The 27387-nt window shown below is 40.8% G+C and overlaps 1 protein-coding gene and 1 pseudogene across 1 annotated transcript in view; both read right to left on the reverse strand.

Annotated features, from left to right (window-relative positions):
- Window positions 1-3200: 3200 nt before the first annotated feature.
- Window positions 3201-27387, reverse strand: part of NIPA1 (NIPA magnesium transporter 1) — a 42609-nt gene continuing 18422 nt past the window's right edge. The window contains exons 4-5 of the mRNA XM_059055012.2: window positions 11699-11859; window positions 3201-9244 (exon numbers count right to left, since the gene is read on the reverse strand). Of these exons, the coding sequence (XP_058910995.1) occupies window positions 8733-9244; window positions 11699-11859 (673 nt within the window). The 3' untranslated portion in view covers window positions 3201-8732. The remainder of the gene's footprint in view (window positions 9245-11698; window positions 11860-27387) is intronic.
- Window positions 19626-20102, reverse strand: LOC136793658 (large ribosomal subunit protein eL21-like; annotated as a pseudogene).

Consider the following 27387-nt stretch of genomic DNA (forward strand, 5'->3'; position numbering starts at 1 on the left):
TCATATTGCACAGTGCATTGTTTTTATAAGTGTATGTAATATTCCTTGCTAATTGTGATGCAGGCTCCTTAAATGCCCAGATAACTTCTCCAGCACATGATGTTGCACATCTTATATACCGGAAGCGTTCAAGTATGGATCATAGATATTTTTAAACTTTTAAAAGTTGAATGCCTTTTCATACATTGCTGGTAGGATTGTAAAATGGTACAACTTCCTTGTAAAACAGTTTGGCAGTTTCTTAAAAAATTAAACATATAACAACCATATGACCCGGCTATTCAACTCCTGGGTATTTTTACCCGAGAGAAATGAAAGCATATACCATTAAAATATATAATGTAAATGAATGTAATGTGAATGTAAGTGAACATTCAATAGCGGCTTTATTTATAATAACGAAAAAATAGAAACAATCCAAATGTCCATCAACAGATGAATGGATAAACAACTATGGTATGTCCATATAATGGAATACTACTGAGCAAAAAAAGGGAATGAACTATTGATACATGCTATAACATGGCAGAATGTCAAAATAATTATAAGTGAAAGAAGCCAGACCAAAGAAAGAGTATATACTGAATGATCACATTTATATAAAATGCTAGGAAATGGTTGGTAATATGTAGCAACAGAAAGCAGCTGAGGGCTTCCCTGGTGGCGCAGTGGTTGAGAGTCCCACTGCCGATGCAGGGGACGCGGGTTCGTGCCCCGGTCCGGGAAGATCCCACGTGCCGCGGAGCGGCTGGGCCCGTGAGCCGTGGCCGCTGAGTCTGCGTGTCCGGAGCCTGTGCTCCGCAACGGGAGAGGCCACAACAGTGAGAGGCCCGCGTACCGAAAAAAAAAAAAAAAAAAAAAAGCAGATGAATGGTTGGGAGTGGAGGGATCAAAAGGAGGATAGAGGGATTACAATGGAGTAAAAAGAAACTTTGAGAGTGACAGGTATGTTCACTGTTTTGCTCATGGTGATGCTTCCATCATATGACATACATCAAAATATACCAAATTGTATATATATGTGCAGTTTATTGCATATCAAAGCAATTAAAACTGGTAAAATCTACTTTTTATCATTGTTATAGAAGTAGAGGCAAGACTTCTTATTAAAATAGTATTTTTAAAAATCATGTATTACTAAATCAAATTGTTTTCTCATGTATAAATTGTTCTCCAATTACTCTCCTCTGTTTTGGTTTTGTTACCAGATGCCAGCCAGAAACATGACAACAGCACTACAGATAATGTATTTTTTCTTTAGCTCAACCCCCTATCAGTAAATCTGCCCTTTTTCCTTCCAAAGTGAATAGTGACTTTCTCTAGCATTTTAAAAGTTTAGTATTAGCTGTAGGTGATCTACATATGTAGTAGGGCATTTTCCAAAAATGTTGGAGCGAGAAGGGAGAGCTCTCTGAAAAAGACAGTAATAACTTGAAATGAATTTGGGTATAACACTGGGGGTATTTATTAAAAGCCAGGAGTTGGCTTTTAATAATTGCCTCACTTGACGAAATGGTGAGTGAATCTGGTAGGCAGAATTATGGTCTCCCAAAGATGTCCAGTCTTAATCCTCAGAACCTGTGACTATGTTACCTAACAGGCAAAAGGGACTTTGCAGGTATGATTAAGTTAAGGATCTTAAGATAATTCTGGGTAGTCCAAGTGGGCCCAAAATGATCACAGGGGTCCTTGTAAGAGGGAAGCAGGAGCGTCAGAGTCAGAGAATGAGATATGACAATGGGAGAAAAGTCAGAGAAAGGCAACATTGTTGGCTTTGAAGATGGAGAAAGGGAAACAAGCCAAAGAATGTGCAAGGCCTCTAGAAACTGAAAAAGGCGGAGAAAAGACACTCCCCTAGAGCCTCCACAAGGAATGTAATTCTGCCGACACCTTGACTTTAGTCCAGGTAAACTTGTGTTGGACTTCTAACCCCCGTAGCTGTAAGATAATAAGTTTGTGTAGTTGTAAACCATGAAGTTTGTGGTCATGTGTCAGAGCAGCAATAGAAAACCAATACAGTGAATAAGCATGCCAAATTAGGGTAAAGAGGACACTGAGATCCTCCAGACATCTTCAGCCAAAATAAAAAGATTCCATTTTATTAACAGATGATGTAGTTTGCCCTTTCCTCCACCTTCCAGCCTGTTATCCCAGCTATTTTACATGGATTTGTTGTGTTTGTTACTAGATTGGCATCTCTCCTACCTTGCTCGCCATGGTGCAATTCCAATCGCAATTCTTCCAAATTTTTTCAGCTGGAATTAATACCTGTCTTCTCTGAACTGCTAATATAGATAGAGGTATCTTTTAATTTCTCTTTATTTCTTGACTGTGCCTCAGCTCTCCAACACGAAAAGCCTTTTTGAAACTACCTACCATATGAGGTTCAAAATATGGTATGATTAATATTACATCAAAGATGCTGACAATGTCATGCCTAAGGGCCACCTGACAGGGACCTGACTCATCAACAAAGGAAGTAAAGGGTAGGGAGAATGCCTGATTTTCTGTACTCCTCAGAACCAGATGTAGAGCTCAGGTTCAACAGTATTGTGCTTGGCTAGCAGCTACAACTAACAGTTTTGTTAATAGTAACCAACCCAGGCAGGTTTTTGTAGAATTTGGCACTTATATATTTCATGACCACAACCTGTGTGGAAAGGGTTATCCATAGAAACATTTAGTGGTTTCTTAAAATGTTTGTTCCTGACTTCTATACAGGTATATTTTGATCAAGATATGAGTCATCAAATCTTTTTGGATAGAGCCTAAGGAAAAATATTTTTGGTCAAATATTTTTTTCATTTAATAAAATTACTTATAGGACACTGATAAAGATTAATGACAAGATTTCTCATGACACTTGGAGTATTAAAATGTGTTATGATTCTCGAATTTTCCATGTGTTTAAAACATATGTTATACACCCCCAAAACATGTAAAAGTTATTAAAATATAGCTGGTTTTCTTTAATACCATCATTTCATTATATCAGAAGGTAATCACTGGATGGTGAAACCTTCACACATCATGGATTTTCTCCCTAAGATATGCTCGGGTGGACATTTTCTACACTGTGATGGAGACCTGGCTATTGGTTTCTACAAAGAAAATGGGAAGCATTTGACTGAGGAATTAGGATGATATGGAACCTGAGACCACACAAGCATTTCATGTAAAGGGCAAAAAAGCAACGAGTGTTCAGCTAGAAATAAGTTATTTTATTTTAAAACACATACAGATTAATAAATATTATTGGAAAACTTAATAAATAGCATTTTATTTACATAAGGCAATTACAACATGCTATGACTACTTCTATAAAGCAAAATATAAGCAAGTCTTAGTCATTGACAAATGGGTGTGTGTGCTAATTGGAAGCTTCCCTGATACATTTACATGAAAAAAATTTTATGCAACCAATCAACATTTTACATTTTTTTATCTAGTCTTCTTCCTCTCTTTCACAATTATATTCCATTTTACAAGAAAGTAATAGTTATCATTTAAAAAGGCAAAAACACTCAGGAATGCTACTGAAAAACAGTACCCTTAAATTTTTCCAAACTGCAAAAACACTGACATGGCAGGGGGGAGCAAATTATTATAGTCTGACAAATAAAAGAAATATTCCATACTTTTCAATGTGACCCTTTGGCACTAGTGGTTTGCAAGTTCCTGACATTTACCTGGTGTCAGGTAGTTCATGGTCAGGGTTGAGCCGGTTGGAAGCTGGAAGTTCAGCATCATTCATTACAAATTCAACACAACAGAATCAATCTGGTTCACAAGTCATTGATTCTTCTGCAGAACATAAACCTTTGCAGAATGTCAGAGAAGCTCATCATACCATCAGAATGTGATCTCTCAGTGCAGGTTTTTAAAGTCCCTGCTTAATTTCCATATTTTACAACAGAAAATATAAAACCCTGCCTTTTAAAACAAAAAAGGAAAGTTAAAGCTTCATGGAATCATGCAAACTTTACACCCAGTGCTTCCTTTGCTTACTCAGTGCTCGAAGCTGTGTGTCTACAGCATGGTCCTGAGCAGACAGGATGCATGGTGCATCGCTCCAAAGGAGTCCTGCACATGCGCTCTGGTCTGAGGCTACCAGCACAAACTAAACATGTGAGTGCTCTAACACAGATTTGGAGACCCATCCCACCATTTAGAGGTAGAGAAACTGAGGCACAGAAAGGTTAAGTGACTCACCTATAGTTGCACAATTCAAGGAAAAACAGAGAAAAGAACAAATAAATCCTCCCCGGCTCATGCACTGGGCCCTAGACTATGCTTTTTATCACATTGGGTACATTTGAAATAGATGTTTATTTACATGATCATTGTTCTAATGAATATCAACTTTTCACTAGACAATATGTTTTTGATGTAACACAAAGTTACATTTTCTTAAAATATAATTCTTTGTTGCATTTAAGAGCATGTGAGAAATGTGTATGAAAATAAATGAGTAGATATTGGGCCAAATTCTTGTTCCCATTCCTAAAATTCTTAATCTTTTCAAGTATATGATGGAGGTATAAGAATCTGGCCAGATGTGAAAAATCACCTTAAAATTCATCACCAGTTCAACTGTGAGGCGGAAGTGAGGAATACATATAGTTGAGGTATTTTATATGATAAACTGTTTTATGGTGTGACTGGTGTGCAAACTGATCTTTTCTCTTCCTAACTCAAGCTAACAGACCTCTAGCTATGAATATGAGTAAAACATATGAAAAACTAACACAGACATGTCCTTGGGAGGAAGGTCAATGCTAAGGAATTAATGTTACGTTTTTGGTCCCTGAGAAGGTGGAACACCAAGATTCCATCTAATCCTGCTTGATAGGTGAACTACTTCCGTGGTGTCAGACACAGTAAGGACAACTTCTTCAGGCCACTGAAGCCAATCAGACAGTCATGAACAGATCTAAACTAAAGCTTCTTCTATTTCCAAGTTCCTACTCAGTCCCAGGAAGTCTAAGTCAGGATCAAGTAGGCATCAAAGAAGAGAGATGGGCATAGCTCCATAGATGGCTCTTCTGGGTTAGTTGAGCAGCTTAGAAAGGAGAGGTGTCATCTCCCAACAAGAATATTAGGCAGCACGACAGCGGCCTGTGATCAACACCTCAGTCTCCATGGACTCATCCACGCCCGTAGACAGTGCATCTCGAGCACTTTATGGAGGTCTAGGAACTGGCCTCTAGAAGTGAGCGCAGTATTTACAAAGAGCCAAGCAGTCGAGGAAGAAGAAAGGTGAGAGGTGACTGCATACTTCAACAGTGCTCTCTTCTATCAGACGTGACACCCAAAGAAAACCCCGAAGACCAATCTACTACAGCTGGAATGAACCTCTGGAAATAAAACTGCATAAATCAAATTGGCCTGAGAAGTAGGGCTTGAAAGAATATGTCTTATTGCTGAACCAAGAGCAGCAAAGTGTGTTTCACTAACTTTCTAATGTGAGAAGACCATAATAACATCTGAGTGATGATTCCCCATGAAGGTCCAGCCGTGGGCAGTTCTTGCTCCCCCTGTGACAGGGAGCAGACGGCCCTTCTCTCCGGATCCTTCTTTGCAGAGTTGGAGCAGTCCTGCAGAACAGCAAAACACCCAGGGTGGTCGCCGTGCTGGGTTTGGGTTAGAATCCTTAAGAGGCCCTACACTTGATCACTGAGCAGGACGGGAAGCGATCTTTTTAAATGCAGAGATTCAGATGAGAAAACAAGGCACTGTCCAAGTAAGACAGGAGAGAAATGGCCTAGTTAAGTGTCTATCCAGAGTAAGCCTGCAAGTTGTGATCACAGACATATGATTTTAGAGGAGGCTTGCTTTAATTGAAGATAAAACCCAAAGAATACCATAATAATGAAAATGTTTTATATGTATTTACTTTTGGAAAGACCAATATAAGACCTATCCCCATTCTGGGCCGTACCCTTCAAAGCTTTTACTTTTGAAGTCTTTTTTTGTAATTCCAAATTATAAAAACATGAATTTGTAAAATAAATACTGTAAGTCAGATGTTAAACGCTCCATGTTAAACTTGAAAATTAGGCAGTTAGACTGCTGGTCATGTCGATTACTTCCAGGCTACAGTCACACTTTTGGAATACAATGGACGATATGAACTGTGTTCCACTGGAAGGAAAGCTGTGCATCCTACCAAGGTAATTTGCTGAACAGATATAAACTTGGGGGAGTCTAACTGTTGTGGGACTTATCACCTTCAAGAGGAGACAAACTATTAATACTTTGAGATTTTGTTTTACTCTAAAAAAATCATAGGGAGATAATCCAGAAAATATCACCTCTAAGTATCTATGGAATAATCATGGATTCACTGCAATCAGGAACATCAATAGATGAATTTACATAAACTAAGCTTCACATGTAAACTGTAAACAAAAAAATGGTAATTTCCATATGACACATGGACTTTCTCATTATACTTGTATAGCCACATGTATTCTTTGAATATCTCATACTCCTTACCTAGAAACTATTTTTATGGCTAAAAGTATATTTATACTCCTGCATTATACTTTCAGAAAGTTCAGTTCAATCAATTAAGGCCTGCATTCGTAAAAATACTGATGATAAAAAACAAACCTTCACAAGCTGATAAAAAGAGTAATGGATTTTTTCAGCATTTATTAACTATCAGTTAGTATAAGATTTAAATAAATTTTTAAATATTCTTGCTGTTGTTAGTTCACAGGTCACTTGACAACCCATGATCATCATATGTACTTTTAATTCATAAAGGTGTGTTTTGGGGCTTCTCTGGTGGCGCAGTGGTTGAGAGTCCGCCTGCCGATGCAGGGGACGCGGGTTCGTGCCCCGGTCCGGGAGGATCCCACATGCCGCGGAGCGGCTGGACCCGTGAGCCATGGCTGTTGAGCCTGTGCATCCAGAGCCTGTGCTCCGCAACGGGAGAGGCCACAACAGTGAGAGGTCCGCGTACCGCAAAGAAAAAAAAAAAAGAAAAGGTGCTTTTTCTCTCTATGTTAAACTATCCTCATTCTATTTAGTCTCTTTGTTCAACACTTCAGGGAACTATTCCTTAGGTCTTTAGAAATGTTCTTTTTGTCTGAAAAAACACTTTTTTTTTTCCTATTGACATTCCTTAGTAATTTTAATTGGGTACTATTTAATTGGGTATCACCAAATCTACCTTGCCCAATCCCATCTTTCAACTTGGCATAGCTTCCTATTTAGATAAAACAGTACACATGGGACTTCCCTGGTGGTCCAGTGGTTAAGACTCCAAGCTTCCACTGCAGCGGGCACTGGTTCGATCCCTGGTCAGGGAACTAAGATCCGTCATGCCGCATGGTGCAGGGGTGGGAGAACCACTGCAAATGAAGTACGTGATATCTTGATGAATATCTGCATCACTCTGTGCTTTGTTCCCACTTAATACATATGTAAGGTTACTATAGATAACCAAATGACCTCTTTGATCCAAATACTGGAATAATTAATGGCTATTTTGCATTTCAGAAGTTTGGGTGAGGAATCGTAGGTTGCTCTGCCATCTCAAACAACAGGGAGATGGCTAAAAATTGTTTTCATTTTTGCTAGAAATTCTTTTGAAAATTATGTGTGTTCCAGTTTGTAGAATATAGCCTAAGCTTAATTGTGTCCTTTAACTTGTTCCTGAATTACAGGGAACTCATATGTGCTATTGAACAGTTACTCTCTCATTTAACAGCCTTATTATCAAGTTAAATAATTTATTTCTTCTTAATGGCCACAATGCTTGCCGAAAGAGAATATGGATATATTTAATACTGGATCCCAGTTACATTAGACTGAATGCAAATAAAATACCTCATGCTACTTAAGTCAATTGTCTTTAATTGGACTATAACTACATGCTGAAAGGGTTGATTTACTCCAATGTGCCCTTAGTCTTGACTCTCTTCCAGTGAATGAATATACTATAATTTCTAACTGCTTTGAACATTTATATTTTGAAGAGTGAAATATTAAAGTATAATCAAGGAGGCTGCATTATTCTAATCTAAGAGAACATACATACAGTAATAGTCAAATTAAGTGAATCGTTCAAGTAATAAAGGCACTGAAATTGATTTGAGCTATTGAAAATCATCCTGCAAATGGAACAGTATATCATTTCCATTCACTCTTATCTCTCTGTTTGCAATTAAATATCTAGGAGTTGGGGGTAGGAGAGTCAACACATCAGAGGATTAAAACCAATTAAATGCATATACCTCTGATTTGGATCCGAAACCTGAATGTTATACATGCTGAATGCAAAATAACAAAACTACAGACACATTTACGGTAGAGTCAGACTTCAAGACAATTTCTCCCATTTCCAAAGTAAGCTTCTAAGTAAGAATATCTGTTCCTCTGCAAAGACTAATCAGAAAAGGCCCATTCTATTTAAATAATGATGAAGTGTTTTAAAAGCAAAGAGTATTCACGAAAGCTTCCAGGTTAATGGCAATGAACATAAGATTCCTCTCATCAGAGAGAGATGACACCCAGGCAACCACTGAGCAACTTCAGAATACAGAAGGCTGGGCCCCCACCCCAGTGCTGAGCAACGCATCCTCACTCTCCACCAGCCCATCCATTAATATACAGGCAACTCCAACACCAACGATTTACGGTCTCTTCTACTTCACAACAAATCAGGACCAGAAGCCACATCCATTTCCTGTTCCTCAAGCCATCCGACCCCCTGTTACATCCTAGTCTGTTTTCATATTAGATTTGTTCATCTCCCCGAGGTTGAAGTTGAACTCTTTGAACACCTGTATGAGGACGATCCCAACGGAGACAGTGGTGAACCCGCAGGCCATGCCCAGGAAGTCCACCAGACCCACGTTGCTCCACTCCCGGAAGAGGATGGCCGAGGCCAGCAAGACCAAAGTGGTGAACACAACGTAGTAGATGGCCCCAAACACAGAGGAGTCGAAGCACTCGAGGGCCTTGTTGATGTACCTGAACTGGACGATGATGCTGCAGCCAAGCACGGCCAGGAGCACCAGGCACAGGCAGAGGGCGCGCCGACTAGACGGGTTGTTGTGGAGGATGTCTTGGGCTGCCAGCCCAATGCCCTTAGTGGAAGGCACGGTGAAGCTCCCCAGCAAGGAGCAGATGCTGATGTAGACCATGATGTTGGTGGGCCCGTGGGCCGGCGCGATCCAGAAGATGAGCAGCAGCAGCATGAGCAGCACGACGCACAGGTAGCCTACAAACGCTGGACAAGAGGGGGCGCACGGTGACCCAGGCGGCGGGGCGGGGCAGCCCGCGCCACGCGGCCGCCGCCCGCCCTGCCGCCCTCACCGGACACCCTGCCGCTCCGGCTGTGCTTCACCACAGCCCCTGAGCTCACTCCACACAAGTTACTCCCATCGTCCTTTTCACCATTAAAACACTCATAGCTCCTACATATTCCATGTCAATAAGTAACTCTTCTATTAGTAACTTCCCGTTGCGGAGCACAGGCTCCGGACGCGCAGGCTCAGCGGCCACGGCTCATGGGCCCAGCCGCTCCGCGGCATGTGGGATCTTCCCGGACCGGGGCACGAACCCGCGTCCCCTGCATTGGCAGGCAGACTCTCAACCACTGCGCCACCAGGGAAGCCCTATTAGTAACATTTTTATAGCAATACAAGTCAACGCAGATGCTTTGAGATTTTTCTTTCGGCCACACTGCGCGGCACGCAGCACTTCCCCTACCAGGGATCCAAACCATGCCCCCCACAGCAGAAGGGCAGAGTTCCAACCACTGGACGGTCAGGGAAGTCCTGAGAATTTTTTTAAAACCATTTCACAAGATGGTCAACTCAACAAACACTAGGCAGAGAGTGCTCCTATGTGTGGGGTGGGAGAGAAAGAGAGTCACATGGGTCTCAAAGGACACGCAGGGAACTTGTAGGGCTGTTTCTGGCTGTTGCAGCAACCAGGGGCTGCACACAGTGGGCAGAGGCCAGGGGTACTGGGATGTGCAGACGGTCCCACATAGTGAAAAATCATCCTGTTCTCACAACTTCGGAATGTCACCTTGGACAGGAAAGTGGAAAATGTTTATAATAATCAGAGCCTAGAACCTGTTTTATGTGTAAAACAGAGTAATTTGGCAAGGATTTAATATACATTGAATTTTTCAGAACTTCAAGAGTTATTCTCCATTTCAGAAGATCCCATTATTGGGAGTTCCCTGGTGGTCTAGTGGTTAGGATTCCGGGCTTTCACTGGCAGGGCCCTGGTTCAATCCCCAGTCAGGGAATGAGATCCGGCAGGCCACCTGACATAGCCGGGGGGGGGGGGGGGGAGATCCCATTGCTGATGGCAAAATCCTTAGTGTATGAGTCAATAACGTAACACCTCCACGTCAGTCTCTTCTGCACCTGCCAGATTCACAGCACATGGTGTGAGGTCTGCCGGCTTAATATGTCTTCTCCTATAGTTGTACCTGAGCATTCTATGTTATTCCAAAGTACTGTTCTTAGGGCATTATGTTGACTTCTATTATATGTACAAGGAGTTGTATTTTCCATGAATTTCATTCCCAGATTGTAAAAGGGGTGCCAGGCACTGGGCCTGAGGGCTGGGGACAGCCTGGACATGTGTATCAGCAAGCAGGTGGTGGGAGCCCCTCTTCCCCAAGGATAAGAAAAAGACTATGGAGCTCTGCTGCAGGGGAAGATTCAGGAAGACACTACAGCTGAAAGCTGCCTGGGGGCCTGACCTATAAACTGGGAAAGGGATAGTGGAGGGCAGAGAGCAGCACGCGCAAACGTAAAATACTGCCAAAGTGTGGGCTGTGTTTGTGGAAAAATCAGAAGTAGCTTGAATGCAAGTGTGCAGGCTTTATTTCAGAAAAAGCAGCTGGGGGGCTTCCCTGGTGGCACAGTGGTTGAGAGTCTGCCTGCCAATGCAGGGAACACAGGTTTGAGCCCTGGTCTGGGAGGATCCCACATGCCATGGAGCAACTGGGCCCGTGAGCCACAACTACTGAGCCTGAGCATCTGAAGCCCGTGCTCCACAACAAGAGAGGTCGCGACAGTGAGAGGCCCACGCACCGCGATGAAGAGTGGCCCCAGCTCGCCGCAACTAAAGAAAGCCCTCGCACAGAAACGAAGACCCAACACAGCCAAAAATATATAAATAAATAAATTTAAAAAAAAAAAAAAGAAAAGAAAAACCAGCTGGGCCTGAGTGTGCAGTACTTTGGGCTTTCTCTCATCAGGGGAAGGGGTGGTGGTGATTGCAGTTATGAAAAAAAAAGAAATTATGTCAAAAGTAGATACCAAAAAAAAAAAAAAGGACAGGGCTCTGCGGGCACTCTAAAGATGAATTAAATCAGACTTCGGCTCTCTGAGAGCTTCACTTCAGAGGGAAGCACGGAGGCCTGGACACATGGTGGTCCTGAGAGGGGCAGCCTGGGGCCAATCCCGCAGAATGGGCGCCTCCTGCTGCACCACAGATGCGGGGCAGGGGATGGCATCCATGCACAAGATCCAGGTCCCAGGAGGCGATAAAGGGGCCAGGGCAGCAGGGCAGCCCCGGTGGGGCAGCAGCGGACAGTGGTGAGCAAAGAGGAACCAAGGGCCTGGAGGACAGACCACAGCGGGGAGGAGGGTACAGCTCCAGCCGGGAGAACCGCACCAGAGGTGGCAAGCTCTCTGGCACCACAGCGCTGAGTTACCTGGGTTGGTCAGCTTCTCCTCCAGCTCGGCCTGAGTGGTCACACTCTCAGATTTCGGGGAGTGGATAATCAGCACGACAGAACCCGCACAGCTTAGTAGACACCCCAACTTGCCCAAGATGTTGAGCTTCTCTTTCAGAAGGTAAGAAGCTAAAATGGACCTTCAATTTTAAAATAAGATATGATTAAATCAAACTATCTGACCTGTTTCTTCTAACTGCAGATGTTATTAAAGCTACATCTTCTTTACAGTCACATTTTATTTTTAAATTAGTCTTTAAGCGTACAAAGATTAGGAATTTATTGAAGTTGCTATTTCAGTACAAATAGGATCTTCATGCCAATTCCATGCATAGCCAGTACATAATGACACTCTTAACTCATACCACTATATTATTTCAGTAGATATGAAATATACCAGGGTAGAAAAATAAGTTTTATGATTGATCAAAAATAAAAATATTGCTTCCATATTTTTAAAAGTACACAGTCCAAAAAAGCTATGTTAAGTAGGAAAGCAGGATATTAAAATCGTTAAAATAATTACAAGTAATTCATGATCAGAACACTTAAGTTAAAAGAAATTAAGTGAGAAAATGCACAAATAAGAAAAAATCAAAATGCTAATAGTAATTGAATTATGGTAGAAAGAGTATGGGTGATTACTTTTCTCTAATATGGAAACTTTTAAAATGTGGTCACATTACTTATTTAATGCAAAAAAAAAAAAGCGCATTCCTCATAAAACATCTGTAATCTTAAGACTGGTAATAGTGTTATTTCCCTGCATAACATCAGTATATAATTTGAATCGGGAAACCTGGGCTTTTTCTAAATCATGGGATTGGCCACTGTCAATCTACTGGCGTCCAAGCCAAAGGCACTCAGGGAACATGAAGATCCACGGGGAGGGCACAGCAGACCCAGATATCAATATATATATATACATGGGACTATTTCCATTCATCCTCATTTCACAGATAAGGAAACCAAACCTCAGAAAGGATCAGCACTGAACCCAAGGCCACAAAGCTAACAAGAGGTGAAGCCATGGAGAGGTCAAAGCTTCCATCTTTCCCTTACAGCACTTTGTGTCCCAGGCCCTGGACAGCCTGGTCCCCAAGGAGACCCAGCAGTGTAGCTGGGAAAATAAGCAACATCCCTGAAAGAAACCATATAGGATATAATAATACAGACCTGGATGTTAAACTGGGGGGGCTCCACACAGCTGCACGGAGAGGTGGCAACAGAGGAGTGGGTGGCTCCGAGAATAAGAGGTGGGCTGGAGTCAGCCTGGAACAATGGGTGGGCCTATGCCGGGGGAGAGGGATGCCACACATACGGAAGAAAGGGGCAGGGTAATCCCGCACCGCGAGGCCAACTCACGTCTTATTCCACTCCTGGTCTTATACCAGAGTACAAATTAAACAGCCCTGCTATAAAACAGAGTGCGTAACAGAAAACTTGAGGGATGCTAAGGCCAACAGATCAGGAAACAACTGCCATTGAAAAAGACAGTTTATTGTTCACAGTCTCTGAGCCGAGGGCCATAGCGCCCGAGGCAGGACGGCACAGGGAAGCGCTAGCGGTGGTCAGGAGGCGCTGGCGGGTTGCAGAGGGCTGTAGCAAGAGCCTTTACTTCACTGTGGTCTCTGGGGGAAGGGGTGTGTAAGGCAGTGCAAGCAGTTTAGCATTGGCCAGAGGGAAGAGCTCAGTGGTGCTTGAGCACGGGCTGTCCCTAGCTGTCTATGACTTGGTCCTGGGGGATCAGCGCAGGTGGGTAGTGGGCAGGAGTGCGAGAGTCCAAGAAAGGAGGTGGTTGGGATGTGAGCTCTGGATCGGTTGGTTTAGATTTGAAACGCATGCCGGAGCAAGAGAGCTCCTCCTGAAGAGAGAGGTGAGCATGCCAAGGGACACGTGAACCAAGGCAGGTGACTCGGGACCGGGCTGTCCAGAACGAGGCGTGTGCGGCATAGGCATATGCAGGGCAGGTGTTAGGACATCCAGTTTAGAGATGCTCACACATGAGGTCAATAGAGTACCGTGTCATTTAAGGACATGGTATAAAGACGTGGGCAACTGCTTACCTCCTGAGTATGCTCCTCATGGAGAACTGGTCCTTGCCTCCCCTCTGTGGCTGGGAATGAATGACCCCAGGGTGACTGGAATAGGGGCCATCTACCTAACAGGCTTCCCCAGCAGGAAATCCACCAGCTGTCTAGGCTCAAAACCTTTCTCCTCTCACTTTTCCTGGGCTGCAGTAACTAAAGCCTGCTACCTTCTGAGCTGAGATTAAACAAAAAGCATACATCAAAACAACAACAACAACAACAACACACCATTGTAAAGCAATTATACTCCAATAAAGGTGTTAAAAAAATAAAACAACAACAACAAAAAAGCATACAAAATCTCTGACTTAAATCAGGAGTCCACAGACTATGGCTGAAGGCCCAATTCAGCCCTTCACCTGTTTTTGTGAAGAACATCTTACTGGAGCACAGCCGTGTCCACACAGTTAGTCTGGTCTCTGGCTACTTTCCACAACAACGGTAGAGGCAAGCAGCTGCAACAGAGGCCACATAGCCCACAAAGCCTAAAATATTTACCATCTGGCCCTTTACAGAAAAAGGTGGCCCCTCCCTAAGTTAAATGATCTACAGAACTAATCACACATCTATCTGGAGAGCTGGCCTGAGGTGGAGGCACAAGTTACATGTGGGCATCAGGGCCACAACGGCATAGAGGTGCAGCATCCTCACTGGAGGGCTTGGGGAGTACAGCAGAGGTGGGAGAGTGGACTGGAGAGCAGTGGGATAAAAGGCAATGCAAAGAGGGGGAAAGAAACTGAATGCCAAGAGAGAGTCAATAAACTATCTTAATAAACTTATAGTAATAGTAAACAAACAAAAAATGTGCTGTAGAATTGACAGCAGGGTCTTGAAGAGAAATTTGTATACCCAAGTTCATAGTAGCATGATACACAATAGCTAAAGTGTGGAGGCGACTCAAGTGTCCACTGACAGATGAATGAAGAAGGAAACACTACACAAGGAGTGCACAAGGGTTCCCTTTTCTCCACACCCTTGCCAACACTTATCTCTTTATTTTTTATGACAGCCATTCTAACAGGTGTGAGGTGATAGCTCATTGTGGTTCTGATATGAATTTCCCCCATGACTAATGATGTTGTGCATCTTTTCATGTGCCTATTGGCCACCTGTAGGTCTTCTTTGGAAAAATATTTATTCAGTTCCTCTGCCCATGTTTTAATCAGATTGTTTGTGATTTTTTTGCTATTGAGTTGTAAGATTTCTTTATATATTTTGGAGATTAACCCCTTACCAGATCTATGATTTGTACATATTTTTTCTCATCCTATAAATTGTCCTTGTATTTTGTTGATGGTTTCCACTGCTGTTCAGAAGCTTTTTACTGATGTTTTAAAAGATTTTTTTTTTATTTTAAAGTCTTCATTGAATTTGCTACAATATTACTTCTGTTTTATGTTTTGGTTTTTTGGCTGTGAGGCATGTGGGACCCTAGCTCCCTGACCAGGGATCAAACGTGCACTCTCTGCATTGGAAGGTGAAGTCTTAACCACTGGACCACCAGGGAAGTCCCTGTGTAGAAGCTTTTCGGTCTGATGTAGTCCCACTTATTTATTTTTGCATTTGTTGCCTTTGTTTTTGATGGCAGATCAAAAAAATTGCCAAGATCAATATCAAGGAGCTTACTCCTTATGTTTTTCTTCTAGGAGTTTTATAGTTTCAGGTCTTATGTTCAAGTCTTTAATCTGTTTTGAGTTGATTTTTGTGTACAGTGTAAGATAGTGATCCAGCTTCATTCTTTTACATGTGGCCTGACCAGTTTTATGGAAGAGACTATCGTTTCTCCATTATATTCTTGACACTTTTGTCTTAAATTAATTGACCATATATGTGTGGGTTTGTTTCTGGGTTCTCTATTATGCTCCACTGATCTATGTGTCTGTTTTTATGCCAATACCATACTGTTGAGACTTCCCTGGTGGTGCAGTGGTTAAGAAACCGCCTGCCAATGCAGAGGACACTGGTTTGATCCCTGGTCCGGGAAGATCCCACATGCCACAGAGCAATGAAGCCTGTGCACCACAACTACTGAGCCTTCCCTCTAGAGCCGCGTGCCTAGAGCCTGTGCTCAGCAGCAAGAGAAACCACAGCAATGAGAAGCCCGCACACCACAATGAAGAGTAGCCCCCGCTCGCTGTAACTAGGGAAAGCCTGCATGCAGCAATGAAGACCCAACACAGCCAACGATAAATAAATAAATAAATAAATACGATACTGTTTGGATTACTATAGTTTACAATATAGTTTGAACTCAGGAAGCTTGATGCCTCCAACTTTGCTCTTTCTCAAGATTGCTTTGTCTACCTTTGTCTTTTATGGATCCATACAAATTTCAGGATTGTTTGTTCTATTTCTGTGAAAAAATGCCACTGGAATCTTGATAGGATTGCACTGAATCCATAGATTGCACTGGGTAGTATGGACATTTTAACAATATTAATTCTTCCAATCTATAAGAATGGAATATCTTTGCCTTTATTTGTGTCTTCTTCAATTTTTTTCATCAATGTGTTAATAGTTTTCAGTGTACAAGTCTTTTGCCTTCTTGGTTAAATTTATTCCTAGGTATTTTATTTATTTATTTTTTTGGCCACGCCACATGTCATGCAGGATCTTAGTTCCCTGACCAGGGACTGAACCCGCACCCTCTGCACTGGAAGCTCAGAGTCTTAACCACTAGACTGCCAGGGAAGTCCCTATTTTATTCTTTTTGATGAAACTGTAAATGGGATTGTTTTCTTGATTTCTTTTTCTGATTGTTTTTCTTAGTGTGTAGAAACACAACTGATTTTTGTACTTTGATTTTGTATCTTACAACTTCAGTGAATTTATTTATTAGTTATAACAGTTTTTTGGTAGAGTCTTTGGAGTTTTCTATATACAATATTATGTCAGCTGCAAGTAGCGACAGTTTTACTTCTTCCTTTCCCATTTGGAAGCCTTTTATTGCTTTTTCTTGTCTTGCTCTGGCTAGGACTTCCAGTATTATGCTGAATAAAAGTGGCAAGAGTGGGCATCCTTGTATTGTTCCTGATCTTAGAGAAAAAGCCTTTGGCTTTTCACTGTTAAGTATAAAGTTAGCTGTGGGATTGTCTTATGTGACCTTTATTATGTTGCAGTATGTTCCCCCTGTACCCAGTTTGTTGAGTTTTTGTCATGAATAGATATTGGATTTCGTCAAATGTTTTTTCTGCATCTATTGAGATGATGCTATGATTTTTACCCTTCATTTTGTTAATGTGGTATATCACACTATTGATTTGTAGATACTGAACTATCTCTGCATCCCTGGTACAAACCCCACTTGATCATGGTATACGATTTTCTAGTGTATTGTTGAATTCAGTTTGCTAATATTTTGTTAAGAATTTTTGCATCCAATATTCATCAGTGATATTGGTAAGTAATTTCCTTTTTAGTAGTGTCCTTGTCTGGTTTTGGTGTCACAGTAGCTGGCCTTGTAAAATGAGTTTGGAAGTGTTCCCTCCTCTTCAATTTTTGGGAAGATTTGAGAAGGATTAGTATTAGTTCTCCTGTAAATATTTGATAGAATTCACCTGTGAAGCCATCTCTTCCTGGACTTTTCTTTGCTGGGATATTTTAAATTACTGATTCAATCTTCTTCTCCTGTTCAGATTTTCTATCTCTTCATGATTCAGTAGGTTAGTTAGTTGCATGTTAGTAGGTTGCATGTTCTAGGAATTTATCTGTTTTTTCCTAGGTTATCCAATTTGTTGGTGTAGAACTGTTCATAGTCTCATGATCCTTTCTATGTCTGTCGTTCAGTTGTAATGTCTCCTCTTTCATTTCTGATTTTATTTATTTGAATCTTCTCTCTTTTTCCTTAGGTAGTCTAGCTAAAAGTTTCTCAATTTTGTTTCTCTAATTTTAAAAAAGCAGCTCTTAGTTTTGTTAAGCATCTCTATTGTTTTTATGGATGTTATTTCATTTATTTCTGCTTGGCTTTTTATTTCCTTCTTTCTGCCTACATTGGGGATAGTCTGTTCTTTTTCTAGTTCCTTGAGGTAAAAAATTGGGTTATTTGATATCTTTCTTTTGTCTTAATGTAGGCATTTATTGCTGTAAACTTCCCTCTTAGATCTGCTTTTGCAGCATCTCATAGCTTTTGATATATTAGGTCTCCATTTTCATTGGTTTCCAGATACTTTTGGATATCCCATTTGATTTCTTCTTTGACACATTGGTTGTTCAGGAGTGTTTATTTAATATCCACATATTTGTGAATTTTCCAGCTTCCCTCCTGTTATTGATTAGTAGTTTCATACCACTGTGGTCGGAAAAGATACTGGGTATGACTTCAATCTTCTTAAATTTGCTAACACTTGTTTGTGACCTATCATAAGATCTATCCTGGAAAATGTTTCCTGCACACTTGAGAAGAATGTGTACTGTGCTGCTGTTGGATAGGATGTTCTGTATATGTTAGATTGGTCTAACATAGGGTTCAAGTTCCATGTCTCCTTGATTTTCTATCTAGATGATCTATCCATTGTTGAAAGTGGGGTATTGAAGTCTTTTACCATTATTGCATTGTTGTCTATTTTTCCCTTCAGATCTGTTAATATCTGTTTAATATATTTAGATGCTCTGATGTTGGGTGTGAATATATTTGTGATTGTTATATTTTTGATGAATTGACCACTTTATTATTGTCTAATGACCTTCTTACTGTTTTCAGGTTAAAGTCTACTTTGTCTGACATAAGTATAGCTACTCCTGCTCTCTTTTGGTTCCCACTGGCAAGGAAGATCTTTTTCCATCCCTTCACTTTGAGTGTATGTTTCCTTAAAACTGAAGTGAGTCTCTTGTAGGAAGCATGTACCAGGGTTCTATTTTTTTTTTTTTTTTTTTTTTTTTTGTGGTATGCGGGCCTCACTGTTGTGGCCTCTCCCGTTGCGGAGCACAGGCTCCGGACGCGCAGGCTCAGCGGCCATGGCTCACGGGCCCAGCCGCTCCGCGGCACGTGGGATTCTCCCGGACCGGGGCACGAACCCGCGTCCCCTGCATCGGCAGGCGGACCCTCAACCACTGCGCCACCAGGGAAGCCCAAGGGTTCTATTTTTTAATCCATGTAGCCACTCTATGTGTTTTGATTGGAGAAATCAATCCTTTAACACTTAGAGTAATTATTGATAGGTAAGGACTTATTAATGCCATCTCATTAACTGTTTTCTGGCTTACTGGAGTTCCCTTGTCCCTTTCCTTCTCTCTTGCTGCCGTCCTTTGTGAACTGCTGATTTTCCATTGTGATATCTGTTCATTCCCTTCTCTTGTTTGTGAATCTACTGAAGGTTTTGTTTTGTGGTTACCATGAGGCTTACATTAAGGCATCTTAGAGATATAACAGTCTATTTTACACTCATAACAATTTAACTTCTATTGCACACAGAACCTCTAATCTTTTATTCCCTCCTTTTTTTCATATTTTTGATGCCACAATTTACATCTTTTTCTACTGTGTACCTATTGATCAGCTGTGGTAGCTATGGCTCTTTTTGAAGACTTTTATCCTTCAACCTTTATACTAGAGTTAGGTAGTTAACACACCACCATATTACATTATTCTGTATTCAGTATTCTGAATCTGACGATATGCTTACTTTTGCCAGTGTGTTGTATATTTTCATATATTTCCATGTTACCAACCAGTGTCCTTTCATTTCAGCTTGAAGAACTCCTATAGGCATTTCTTGTAGGCAGGTCTAGTGGTGATAAACTCCCTCAGCTTTTATTTGTTAGGGAAAGTCTTTTTTTTTTTTTTTTTTTTTTTTTACAGTCCAGGTCTTTTATTTTCTTTATACCCATAACGCCATGAATTCATAGGGAATGGGCTCCAACAGTTCAGGCTCCTTTCCATTGGTTCTCACAAAGTGTGCTTCTCTGGGTGGAGCAGGCTGGCGCTTCAGTTGAACCCAAGTACCTTTCTCTTTGGCTTCCTTCTTTTTCGGATCATTTTCCTTCACCCATTTCAGGGAGCTATCTTGGCTCTTAGAGTGCTTAATATGCTCGATATGCTCATTAATTCTCTTGGAAAGAATCTTGCCCTTGTTTGTTTACAATGATGCCAACAGCATGCTGGGTTAACACTGTAGACTCTCCCAGTTTTGCCATGGTAACACTTGTGGGGCATTCCTTTTTGAACAGTGCCCATTCCCTTGATATCTAAAATATCACCTTTCTTGTAGATTCGCATATATGTGGCCAAAGGAACAACTCCATGTTTTCTAAAAGGCCTAGAGAATTTGTAGCAGGTGCCCCTTTGTGTTGGTCATTTTGGTGAATACTTTTTCATATAATTTGTGTGGCAAGGAGACCGAAGAATGCTTCAGATAACCCATCAAAGTCAAATCACTGTTACAATGAATGCACACTTCACTTTAAATGGTGAGAAGAATGCCTGAGGGACAGAGGGAGGGACAGGAGGCTCCTGGATCCACGTGCATAAGGAAAGTCTTTTTCTCACCTTCATTTCTGAAGGGGAAATTTGCGGGGTATAGTATTCTTGGCAGTTTCTTCCTTTCAGCACTTCAAACATATCATCCCTTTTCTTCTGGGCTGCAAGGTCTCTTGTTCAGAAATCCATTGATAGCCTTATGGGCGTTTCCTTCTATGATTTTTTTTTCTCTTGCTGCTTTTAAAATTCTCTGTCTTTGATTTTAGACAGTTTTATTATTATGTGTATTGGACAAGATCATTTTGGACTGAAATTTTAGTGTAACCTATGAGCTTCATGAACTTGGATGTCCAGATCTCTCCCCTGGTTTGGGAGGTTCTCAGCCATTATTTCCTTTACATAAGCTTTCAACTCCTTGCTTCCTCTCTTCTCCTGGGATTACAATGATGCTTACATTGTTTCTCTTAATGGTGTCATGTAAGTCCCACCAGCTTTCTTCATTCCTTTTCGTTTTTTCTTTTTGTTCCTCACATTGGATATTTTCAATTGATCTGCCTTCAAGCTCACTGATTCTTCTGTTTGGTTGTCTGCTGTTAAAGCTCTGTGTTGAATTCTTCAGCTCCAAAATTTGTTTGGTTCTTTTTTTACATCTTCTATCTCTTCATTAAACTTCTCATTTTGGTCTTGTGTTGTCTTCCTGATATCATTAAATTGTTTATCTGTGTTCTTTTGTAGCTGAGAGTCTTTGGAACAGTTATTATGAATTCTTTGTTAGGAAATTCAGGAGCTTTATTTCGTTGGGCATTACTGGAGGTTCTTTTGGTGGAGTCATGTTTCCCTGATTCTTCATGATTCCTAAAGCTTTGCATGTCTGCACATTTGAAGAAGCAGTCACCTTTTCCAGACTTTACGGGTAAGGGAAGACTTTCACCTAGGGATGGGGGCATGCTGGAGTGCGCTGTGCCCCTCGGTCAGTGGTGCGGGGCACCAAGAGCAGGCGCATACAGTGGCACCAGGTCCGATGGGGCATAATGTCTTTTGGCTCAGGCTGCTAGGGTCTACATCATCAGCAACTGCGTGTTCCATGGTGCATACTTGTGAGGGTCCAAAGTGGCCACAAGGGGTACTGGGGTCCATGGTATCACTTGGGGTCAAGCGGCTAGAGACCAGGATAGGCAGAGATGGTGGCCAGAGCCAATGATGTGCACACACTCAGCTTTGAGGGCCAACTGCAGGTGCCTATATAGTTTCAAGTGCCTATATAGTGCCTGCCAGTTGCAGACACACAGACAGCAGTAGGGGCCAAGGCAAGCAGCAAGGGCTGGGACCAACTATAAGCTCACTAGTAGCTGCGGGATTCCTACCATGGCCCTGCGGTAGCTGCACACTTCCCAGGCCCACAAGCCATGCACAGTGTAATGGAGGCTGGTGACAGGGGTTGGGCCAGGGGTGTGCACGTGCATAGCTCAAGTAGCTGGTGGCAGGTCAATGCAGCGGTGCAGGCTAGTGACAGAATACAGGGCCTGATCCAGACCAACACGTAGCTGTGGGGGCTGGCAGCCGGAGTGCTCTCCTGTGGCTGCCAGGATACCTGCTCCCAACCTGCACACTGCAGTGGAGGCCTGCAGTGTGGAAGGGCATAGCTGGAGGCACTAGCTGCAAGGAAGCACGTGGTGGTGGGGTCAGCTGTGGAGGTGTAGGCTGCTATCTTGCACTCACACGACCACAGAGCGCTGCTTGCTGCCCGTGTGGTTCCCAGGCTCCCCAAGTGCAGGGGAGGAGAGTGGGGGAAACGGAGCAAGGAAGGACTCAGGCTTCTGGTATCAGTGAAGGTGAATACCTCTAGGGCAAAAGCTGCTGAAATATGCAGGTGTCCACGGTGGGGAAATCTGCTAAGTTTTTCTGCAGAGCAGGTCACTGAGAACCACACTCACTCCCACTGCACGGCTGCCACTGGTATCCCCTGCCTTTCTTCCTTGCTCCTAGCCATTTCAATACACTTCAGTTTTGCCAATTTGGGTGGGAGCTTCGTGTGGTGCTCTGAAAGTCTTGGGGAAACTGGTCACTTCCTCCATTCTTCCTTTCCTGGCCAGGGGAACTCTTCCTATCTGGCAAGTTCCCTCATGGCTCTGAGCAATCCCAACTTGGGGGAAGGGATAATGCAGTCAAAATGAAGCTGTCTTCTTCCTTCTTTTTCCTGCAGTTATTCTCAGGTTTTTGGTTCCATTGTATCACTAAGTTTTCTCAAGTGGACTCCGGAGCTCTCCCAGAACTGTTTTCATTAATGGATAGCTACTTGTTAATTATTTTGGGGAGATGGAAGCTGAGTTCTTCCTTTCCAATCTGGATGCCTTTTAATGCATTTGCTTGACTAACTGCTTTGGGTAGAACCTCCAGTACAATTTTGAATAGAAGTGGCAAAAATTGGACATCTTGTCTTGTTCCTAATCTTAGGGGGAAAGCATCTAGCCTTTAACCAGTAAGTATGATGTTAGCTGGGGCTTTTCCATAGAGGTCCTTTGCAAGATTAGGAAGTTACCTTCTGTTCCTAGCATATTGATTGTTTTCATCATGAAGGGGTGTTGAATTTTATAAAATAATTGTTCTGTGTCTGTTGAGATGTGGTGTTCACCCTTTATTCTATTGATGTGGTGTATTACATTATTTTATTTTTGATGTTAAATATACCTTGCATTCCTAAGATAAATCCCACTTGGCCACGGTATATAACCCCTTTCATATATTGCTGTATTCAATTAGAGTATTTTGTTGATGATTTATCCATCTATATTTGTAAAAGAATTGGTTTGTAGTTTGCTTGCACTGTGTTTGGTTTTCTTACCAGGGTAACATTGACTTCATAGAGTGAGCTGAGAAGGAACCCCTCCTTTCCTATTTTTTGGAAGACTTTGTGAAGAATTGCTATTAATTCTTTAAATGTTTGGTAGAATTCACCAGTTTACCTAAGCTTTTCCCTGATGTAGATTTTTTTATTTACTAATTCAATCTATCTACTTGTTATAGGTCTTTTCAGATCTTCTATTTCTTCTCAAAACAGTTTTGTTAGTTTGTGTCTTTCTAGGAATGTGTCCATTTCACGTACATTATCTAACTTGTTGGCATACAGTTGTTTATATTTGCCTATAATTCTTTTCATTTCTGTACAGTTCGTAGTAATACTCCTTTTTCATTTCTGATTTTAGTATTTTCAGTCTTCTCTCTTTTTTGCTTTGTCAGTCCAGCTAAAGTCTTATCAATTTGGATGATATTTTCAAGGGACTAACTGCTTTTATTGATTTTCTCTATTGTATTTCTATTCTCTATTTCATTAATTTATGCGCTAATCTTTATTATTTCCTTCCTTCTATTTGAGTTTGTACTCTTTTTCCAGTGTCTTAAGATGGAAGGTTAAGTTGTTGATTTTGAGATCTTTCCTTTTTTTTTTCAATGTAAGCATTTACAAATATAAATTTCTCTCTGTGTACTGTTTTAGCTGAATCCTAAAGGCTTTGGCATGCTGTTTCTTCATTTTTATTCATCTCAAAGTATTTTCTAATTTCCCTTGTGATTTATTTTTTTTAATAAAAAAATAAATGGCTGTGTCGGGTCTTAGTTGCAGCACGCGGGCTCTTTGTTGTGGTGTGTGTGCTTCTCTCTACTTCTGACGTGTAGGTTTCTCTCTAGTTATGGCGCACGGGCTCCAGAGCATGCGGGCTCATTAGTTGCGGCACATGGGCTCCAGAGTGCATGGGCTCAGTAGTGGCAGCACACGGGCTCCCTAGTTATGACATGCGGACTCTCTAGTTGCAGCATGTGGGCTTAGTTGCCCCACGGCACGTGGGATCTTATTTCCCCAACCAGGGATCAAACTGGCGTCCCCTGCATTGCAAGACCAATTCTTAACCACTGGACCACCAGGGAAGTCCCATGATTTCTTTTCAGATCCATTGATCATTTAGTAGTAAGTTATTTAATTTCCATATATTTGTGAATTTCACAAAGTTCACTGATTTTACTTTCTAATTTCATTCCACTGTGGTCAGAGAATGATTTCAACCCTTTCAACTTTATTATGATTTTAACAGCCTACCACATGGTCTATCCTGAAGTATGTTCTACGTACACTTGGGAAGAAGGTGAATTCTGCCCTTGCTGGGTGCAGTGTTCTAAAGATGTCTATTTTATCTAGTTGGTTATAGTGTCATTCAAGTCTTCTATTTCCTTCATGATCATTTGCCTAGTTTTTCTATCCATTATTGAAAGTGGGGTATTGAAGGCTGTGACTATTATTGTTGAACTTTCTATTTCTCCATTCTGTCAGGTTTTCTTTTACATATTTTGGATCTCTGTTTTTAGGTACATATTTGTTTATAATTGTTATGTCTTCTTAACGGACTGCCCCTTTTGTCATTATAAAATGTCTCTCTTCATCTCTAGTAACTTTTGTTTTGTTTTACAGTCTATTCTGTCTGATACATAGCCTCTCCAACTTTCTTATGGTTACTATTTGCATAATATATGTTTTTCCTTCCTCTTACATTTAATCTATTTGTATCTCTGAATCTAAAGTATGTCTGAAGTAGAAAGCATATAGCTGGATCTTGTTTTTCATCCTACCTGACAATCTTTGCCTTTTAATTGGATAATTTAATCCACTGACATTTAATGTTTTTATTGATATAGTTAGATTATGTTTGCCGTCTTACTTTTTGTTTTCTATGTTTCACGTCTTTTTTTTTGTTCCCTATTTCTCACTGCTTTCTTCTGCATTAAGTGAATCTTTACAGTGTGGCATTTTAATTCCTTTAATGATTTTTTTCACTCTACTTGTTTTAAGTTATTTTCCTTGTGATTTTTCTAAGGCTTATGAGAATACATTTCAAATTGATACTAACTTAACTACAGTGAGATACAATAATGTTACTCTTATACAGTTCTATTTCCTCTCTTCCTGTGTGTGTGTGTGTGTGTGTGTATACACACACACATATATGGTGTTTATTAAATGTTTCCTTATGTGCATTTTATTGAAAATGAGGTTTAACATTAGTGGAATAAATTTATTTTCCTATGTATAAAGTGGCACTTTTTGCCCTTTGTCATTTTATCTATTGGGGTTTTCATATTATTTTGGTTGATTTAAGAAATTCTTTTTAAAAATATATATACATTTTATTTATTTTTTTAAATTTAATTTATTAAATTTATTTATTTATTTTTAGCTGTGTTGGGTCTTTGTTGCTGTGTGTGGGCTTTCTCTAATTGTGGTGAGTGGGGGCTACTCTTCGTTGCAGTGCGTAGGCTTCTCATTGCGGTGGCTTCTCTTATTGCAGCACATGGGCTCTAGGCACCCAGCCTTCAGGAGTTGTGGCTCATGGGCTCTGGAGTGCAGGCTCAGTAGTTGTGGCGCACGGGCTTAGTTGCTCTGTGGCATGTGGGATCTTCCTGGACCAGGGCTCAAACCCGTGTCCCCTGCATTGGCAGGCGGATTCTTAACCACTGTGCCACCAGGGAAGTCCAAGAAATTCTTTATATTATCACTTTAATTACTGTCATATTGAAATCGTTTCTCCATCCTTCTTATTTTATCTTTCAGTGTAGAAAATTAACCTTTTCATTTTTATTGCTTCCAATGTTTGAAACTTCTTAACCTTCTAAGATCTGAAACACATTAAAAGTTTTCCTATACATGGACCATAAACTCTAGGTACATAGCTAAACTTTTTTTTCTCCTTTTTTACAGATAAAATCTCTATATGACTTACTCTGGTTTGTGCTAGAGATTTGTTCAATGAAAATCAGAGACATAAACTATCTGTAGCTACATGCCACAGATACTCAGGTAGGTATTAGTGGAGATGTTAGTTAACACACTGGGTCCACTTCTGCTTTACATAGCATACTCTACACTGCTGAGTGAGATAACACACCTCAACATATCAAATAATGTCATTACACAAATCAGGCACTGAATGTAGTATCAACAAATGATCCAATGTTGCATTTGTTTCTATTTCACACTTGGATGGCCATCCTGTACATAATGCTTAATTCACTTAGATCACATTTTCATGGTGCTATGATTAGGATTTAAACTGATGTTCCTACAAATTGTTTACCAGTTTTCCCTAAACTATTTATTAAAACAAAAAAAATAAAGAAAAGAAACCCTGTGTTTTAAACTGTAGATATGACAACTAAATGCAGATACTAGACTACATGTTGCACTAGAAGGAAAAATAATGGCATAAAGGATGGTGGTATAAGGATAATGGTATAGAATAATGGTATAATGGTTCACTTAACAAAATTGGAATGGGGAAGGCAGATTAGAAAAGATAATTTATTATAATAATGTTAAATTTATCAAAATTGATGATTATACTATTGTTATGGAGAGGATGTCTCTCGTCTTAGGAAATACAAGTCAAAGTGTTTAAGGGTAAAGGATCATGATATATGTAACTATTCTCACATGGATCAAAAAGAATCCAATAAACAAAACAAACACCACATTCATAATAGAAAAGTGCTTCTCAAACAAAGGTGATTTTCCCCACAAGGGGATATTTGCTTATGTCCAGAGACATTTTGGGGAGAGGGAGCTACCAATATCTGATGGGTGGAGGCCAGGGATGCTGCTAAACACCCTACAAAGCACAGGTCAGCCCCCCCAAACAAAGAATTATCTGGCCCCAAATGGTGATAGTATCAAGGTTGAAAAACCCTGATACAGAGAAAGGAAATGAGGGAGCAAGTGGGATAGAACGTCAACAATCGATGTATCTGGGTGAGGTGTATATGGATGCTGTTTTAATTATTCTTAACCTTGTAATTTTTCTGTAATTTGTAAATTAATTCCAAATAAAACATTTTAAAAAGGCTTTTTAAAAGTACTTTGTTGTGATGATTACTTTATCATACATTAAACCACTACAGTGAAAAGTGGACCTATTTGGGCACTCTCTGTTCTATTTCACTGATATTAGACATCTTTTTTCCCAGTGCCACATTCTTTTCATTTCTGTTTCTATGTAATTCTAGCAACCTCATCCCATTAACAAAAAAGAACTTCTTTTAAATATACATATACATATGTACCTACATATTGATATCTTTACTTTTTCCAAATTAATCTGTTTTCTTATTTTAAAAAAACCTCT

The sequence above is a fragment of the Kogia breviceps genome, chromosome 2 (genome assembly GCF_026419965.1).
Source record: "Kogia breviceps isolate mKogBre1 chromosome 2, mKogBre1 haplotype 1, whole genome shotgun sequence".
In the NCBI taxonomy this organism is placed as follows: Eukaryota; Metazoa; Chordata; class Mammalia; order Artiodactyla; family Physeteridae; genus Kogia; species Kogia breviceps.